Source organism: Neoarius graeffei, chromosome 18, assembly GCF_027579695.1.
Source record: "Neoarius graeffei isolate fNeoGra1 chromosome 18, fNeoGra1.pri, whole genome shotgun sequence".
Taxonomy (NCBI): Eukaryota; Metazoa; Chordata; class Actinopteri; order Siluriformes; family Ariidae; genus Neoarius; species Neoarius graeffei.
In genome coordinates this window covers 37,021,079-37,027,362 of record NC_083586.1, presented here as the reverse complement: position 1 = coordinate 37,027,362, position 6,284 = coordinate 37,021,079, and the positions used below count along the sequence as shown (strand labels likewise).

At 41.9% G+C, this 6,284-nt stretch overlaps 1 protein-coding gene across 1 annotated transcript; it reads left to right on the top strand.

Annotated features, from left to right (window-relative positions):
* Positions 1-2,770: 2,770 nt before the first annotated feature.
* Positions 2,771-5,138, top strand: LOC132866158 (thymosin beta-12). The gene is made up of 3 exons (XM_060898759.1): positions 2,771-2,870; positions 3,848-3,960; positions 4,176-5,138. The coding sequence occupies exons 2-3, from the start codon at positions 3,861-3,863 to the stop codon at positions 4,205-4,207; spliced, it is 132 nt and encodes a 43-aa protein (XP_060754742.1). The 5' UTR covers positions 2,771-2,870; positions 3,848-3,860; the 3' UTR covers positions 4,208-5,138.
* The last annotated feature ends 1,146 nt before the right edge of the window (positions 5,139-6,284 follow it).

Genomic DNA, 6,284 nt, shown 5'->3' with positions numbered 1-6,284 from the left:
TTGCCTGTAGATGTGAATAAATGTGAATGTGTGTGTGTGTGTGTGTGTGTGTGTGTGTGTGTGTGTGTGTGTGTGTGTGTGTGGTGCCCTGCAACAGCCTGGCAATGGACAGGCATACCATTCTCACGCTCAGGGAACCGTAGATAGGGCCCAGATCCACTGTGACTCTGATCAGTATAAAGCAGCTACAGAAGATGATGATGATGATGACTTTTGTACAAAGACAGATGTCATGTCTGACAAACCCAAACTTGATGAGGTCACCAGTGATGGATACAAAAGCTGACTAATTGTGCACAGTAACAAATGGAATAGAGTCTATAATTGTATACATACAAAGTGACCTATACACTGATCAGCCATAACATTAAAACCACCTGCCTAATATTGTATAGGTCCCTGCTGTGCTGTTAAAACAGCTCTGACCTGTCAAGGCATGGACTCCTCAAGGCCTCTGAAGGTGTGCTGCCATATCTGGCAGCAGATCCTTTAAGTACCTACTGTAAGTTGTGAAATGGGACCTTCATGCATCAGACTTGTTTGTCCTTACTGGTTGTCCTTTCTTGGACGTCTTTTGGTACGTATTAACCACTGCATACCTCACAATACCTGCTGTTTTGGAGATACTCAGACCCAGTCATTTAGCCATCACAATTTGGCGCTTGTCAAAGTCATTCAGATCCTTTCGCTTGCTCATTTTTCCTGCTTCCAACACATCAACTTCGAGAACTGACTGTTCACTTGCTGCCTAATATATCCCACCCAAGTGTTAACAAATGCTATTGTAATGCGATAATCAATGTTATTCAATTACCTCTCCATGGTGTTAATGTTATGGCTGACTGGTGTATACTGGGTGAAGATAACAAAAAGGTTATTATATGTAGATACAGTGTACCGCGAGTTGGCCTAATGGTTAGAAAGAAAGAAAGAAAGAAAGAAAGAAAGAAAGAAAGAAAGAAAGAAAGAAAGAACAACTTTATTCATCACACACTTGTGAAATTCCTCTCTGCATTTAACCCATCTGTAGCAGTGAACACACATACCGTATATGTGCAATGAGCACACACACATACCCAGAGCAGTGGGTAGCCATGCTAACAGCACCCGGGGAGCAATTAGGACTTAGGTGCCTCGCTCAAGGGCACCTCAGCCCAAGGCCGTCCCATATTAACCTAACCGCATGTCTTTGGACTGTGGAGGAAACTGGAACACCCAGAGGAAACCCACGCAAACACGAGGAGAACATGCAAACTCCACACAGAAAGGCCCCCGCCAGCCGCTAGGCCCGAACCCAGAACTTTCTTGCTGTGAGGCGACTGTGCTAACCACTATACCACCGTGCCTTAGCGTGTCCACCTCTTGATTGGGAGATCGCGAGTTCTACTCACGGTCGGATCATCCCAAAGACCATCATAAAAATGGTACCTTCTGCCGTCTGGCAAGGCACGCTGCAATACAGATGCGAGTGGGGAGTCAAACTCTTGCGGTTACCAGAGGACTAGCCCACCACTCTAACCCTAGCTATGTAATAGGCGAGAGGCCGAGGGCTATGGAAACAGAGATCGGCGCCGCCCTATGCACCACATGGCGTGGGAAGGACTTTGATTTGATGTAGATACAAGGGTGGCACGGTGGTGTAGTGGTTAGCGCTATCGCCTCACAGCAAGGTTCAAGCCCAGCGGCTGGCGAAGGCTTTTCTGTGTGGAGTTTGCATGTTCTCTGCGTGGGTTTCCCCCAAAGATATGCAAGTTAGGTCAGAGCATTTTTTAAGGATTTTCCACTAGGAGACCAACTGGTCTGGGCAATACAATCACAGGCCCCAGAGTCCATGCGGCTGCACTGCTGCGGCATATTCTGTGATGCAAAATGGTTCACCAGTCACCATACAGACAAACACACTACAGTGACTACACAGCTGTCAAGAGCAATTACCAAGCACAAATGTTATGTCAAAGACACTCAAAGTTACACAGTAATGACATCGGATTCTGACATCAGCCATCTCAGCAACCAAATTTTAGTTTGGTTTTTCTTAACCAACATGATCTTGTGTGTATATCTTATAACATAGATCTTCGTTTTCCTTGTTAAATGTATACTTACATGGTACTTGGTTAATTAATTGCAACTGATTGAACCAAATGATAAGACATACTAACTTGGTTTAAAATTTGGTCTCCCAGTGAAGCTGGTTTGGCATTGACTAGGAGACCAAATCTGGCCACTGGGAGACCATCTGGTCTCCCAGTAACTATGTTAAAAAATGCTCTGAGTTAGGTTAATCGGTGGCTCTAAATTGACTGGTATGAATGGTTTCATAGTCTCTATGTGTTAGCCCTGTGATGACCTGGCGACTTGTCCAGGGTGTACCCCGCCTCTCACCCATAGTCAGCTGGGATAGGCTCCAGCTTGCCTGTGACCCTGTAGAACAGGATAAAGCGGCTACAGATAATGGATGGATGGATGGATGGCTGGATGGATGTCGCTACAAGGTACCGAGTGAAACATGATTGCTAGTAGTACCCTTCAATGGCCACCAGGTAGCGTAATGGTCGTTTGGTGTCTTGATTTTCAGTTTGGTCAAAATCAAGACACCAAACAACCGATGGATAATTTGTAACACTCAAAGTACAAACTGTGCGTTTACACTTGCGTCAGTGTATTTATGTGGATAAATAAAGAGATTCGTGGTGGTGGTGACCGGCCATCACATTATAGTCCGTTGATCTTGTTACAAGGCGGGGCTTGTGGTGACGTAACGGGCTCATTTCCATATTCCTCTGCATATATTTGGTTCTGCGCAGTGGCGCGACACACTGCTGCAACCCAGAGTTACTGAGATCTCAAACGCTAACTGGTCTATATAGGTATGCATATATATATATATATTTTTTAAATTGTTTTATTTATTTTAAATGTGTTCACGTTTGCTGATGGTGCTCCAGATTTGTGTTTTGTTTTATTCACAGATTTGATTTATGATTTTTTTTTTTTTTTTGTCGCATGGCATTTGATGCATGTTATGCAAAGGAGTACAGGGATGAATCAGTGAAGAATAACGGATTTTGTTCATTTTTTTTATTGATGTGTGTTTGATTGTGTGTGTCAATGAGGAGATGAGGTCCGTTGATACATTTCCTTTGTTCTGTCCGACATGCGCCTTTGTGCTAATGCATGCTCACTGGTCGCTTGTGCGCTTTTTACATACTACATGCATGAATAGAAGATAACGGAACAGATGTGTGCATGGGACAGTAGGTTTGGGGTGTGACTAAAACATTAGATTCTTCTGTTTTCAGAGATTAAGCCAGGATGGGCGGTGGCTCCGACCAGATTGTGTGTGTGTGTGTGTGTGTGTGTGTGTATGTGCACAAGCCTTGAATTCGCAAATCTTTGTGCGCGCACGTGGGGGTGCGCAAAAATGTCTGATCATAAAAAAAAATGCTTATAATAACCTATTAATAATAACATATATTCTCCAGTCGTCATATTTGTATATTAGTTTGCATGCATTGCCTATCTTATTTTTCCTGTTCGAAGTCGCATTGATGTGAAAATGTTCTGGCACCCCCCCACACGCCCCCCCCCTTTTTTTTTGGGGGGGGGGGTGGGGGGGGGTGTTTTTTCAGCCGCCATTCAAAAAGGGTGCGGTTTTGTTCTCTCTTGTGTGGTCAGTGCACTCATTGTGCCTGGACAAAAAAGCTCCCATTGTCAACTCCACAAGGTGTTTTCATGAAAAGAGCACTTGTAGGTGGCTTAAATGGTTCCTCAGGATAATAATAATTAAAAAAAAAGACTAAAATCAATTTTGCACTTTTTTTTTTTTTTTTTGGACTCCTGATAGACACTCAACAACCATGGCTGACAAACCCGATCTTGCTGAGGTCACCAGCTTCGACAAGACCAAGCTGAAGAAGACCGAGACTCAGGAGAAGAACCCGCTCCCATCTAAAGAAAGTAAGGAAATCATTTATTTATTTATTTATTTATTAAAGGTCAAAAGGGCATTACAGAAGGCCTTGCACAATAGTCCGGAAAGAGAGGAAGTGATTTCCATTATTATTGTGCAAGCTATTGAATTGCACATTTGCGCCTCTTAAGAAAAAATTTGGGTCTGGGCCAAAACCATGATGGCATCTAATTGTTCTTTTTTTTTTCTTCTGCTTTTGCAGCCATCGAACAGGAGAAGCGGGCGACATCGTGAAGACCCCAAGCTGCCATCATGCACTGTGCACACCCCCTTTCCCACACATTGCCTTCTTTTTGTTCACTTCTTTTAGCTGTATAACTCTGTAACCAAAATGTCAAAACAAAAAAAAAAACACAAAAGGAAAAAAATGCTAAAAAGAAAAAAACCTAAAGCTGCCATCAATGTTGGGTGGACCTGAAATCATCCTCCACCAACAGCCAGAAGACAAACCATCCACCCACCCCCCTTTTCCAAATCAGCAATGAAAAAGGGCGCCGCTAACCCTTGGCGCACGTAGTTTGGATCCATCTGGCTTCCATAGCCTTGGCTATTGGTGTAGAGACAGAAGAAGGGCAAAGGACAAAGGGGGCGTGGCTTCTTCGGAATGTGGACATTCTCAAAATTTCCATTGACCAATCGGGGTATGGCTTTATGTCAACGTGTGACCAGCTCACCTATTTGTGGCGTTGCATTTCTTTTCTTTCTTTTTTTTATTAAGAAATTGAGTTTTACAGTAAAATGTACAATATTTGGTTTTTGTACGTCATCAATGATTAATACCTTCTCGTTAGTGCTGCTTCAAGCAAATGCTTTTTGATTGACACAAAAGAGGAAGAGGAAATGGTGGAAGTCACCTAGATGGGGAAAACATTCCTAAGGCACAAGAGGGTTTTTTAAACTGATTGTACCTTTTTTGTACGTGTGGGTTATTTTGGGGTTGCTTTTTGTGTTGCACCCAATTTCAAATGTCCTGTTGTATGGAAGCTGTCAGTTCTGGAAATGAAACGTTCCATGTGGTCGCTTTCATGTGTTCACGAAATTGGTTTTATTTTTTGTTTTCCTTCTTGGGTTTCTGTAAAACTCAGCAAACCATGTAATTTTTGCCACAAACCATTCTCAAAAATGGAAAAAGGAACGTGTTGTAATAAAGCCTTTGTTATCAAAATGGTTTTCTGCCCCGTTGTTTACTTTCACTTACACCTTATAAGTCAGCCATTTTCCAGGAATTTATAGTGAGAGGTTTTAACAATGCATCAGAAATCTGGAGTGTTGAATCTGCTCGTCATAGTCAACGTTTTCCTTCAGCATAACGTTTGTATCATGAAGGTGAACTGCTAATTGAATAGAAAATCCGGTAACGTTCTTCATAATGGAATAAACAGGTCAAAATCAATTCGGTGGAAGTTTATGGAGTGTCTCTCCAGTGTCTGGGAACATTAAATCCAAGTAGCTGGCAGCAAGGCTTCCTGACTCGCAGGTGGTGATTTGGCACACATACCATCCAATTAGTGTGCGATTCTGTGCTGTGCATGCTGAGTTTCAAAGCCTACTTCCTTTCCCTGAGATTAGTGTTTACCTGCAAAGCCTTATAGCATTACCTGAGTCAGTGTTCTCTAATTATATTGCCAAAAATGGCCTACTTGAGGTTCATATCATTCCAATTCGACGAAATCACTGACTTAAATGAAACTTCAGCCATAACGTCGATGTTGCTGAGTCATGACTCTTGCACATAAGTGAGTTTTGATATTTAAAGTATGACCATCTAGCCTGATAATGAAATCTGTTGCTTGATGCTATACCAGTGTTGATAACATCACAACAATGTTATTTCTAGATTTTTTTTTCAATTTCTGAATTGAAACGAGAGTGATCCTCTGAAGTTTCTCACACTAAATAATTTAATCTTTGCGCTGTTACTACAGGGTTCCGTAGCTAATATTATTTGACACTGCAACACGTTGGATAATTGCTAGTGCATAATGGGATCTATCAGTTCACCTCATTCATATCTTTATTGTTAATCTGTGTATGAAAATATGTACATATTTGTGGTATTTAATGTCACCATTCTGAATTTGGCTCAATTTATCAATTTTCTTCACACTTTCCAAACACTAGCCTAACAGTTAGCAACATTAGCTTTGTCATTACATGAAATAACAACTAATTAAAAGATTTGTAAGTGGATAGAAACTCTCCACAAACCATATTTAGCTAGTTTAGCCAGACCATGATGCTATCAAACCCACAGGCCTACTACCTTGGGCTAGCTAACCAGTAAAATAAATGTAATTTACTTTGCAACAGG

Excerpts from the sequence above, each read along its gene's own strand:
- LOC132866158 (XM_060898759.1), top strand. The coding sequence starts at position 3,861 with ATGGCTGACAAACCCGATCTTGCTGAGGTCACCAGCTTCGACAAGACC. Across the intron at positions 3,961-4,175 it reads CCCGCTCCCATCTAAAGAAA|CCATCGAACAGGAGAAGCGG; the intron begins GTAAGGAAATCA and ends CTGCTTTTGCAG.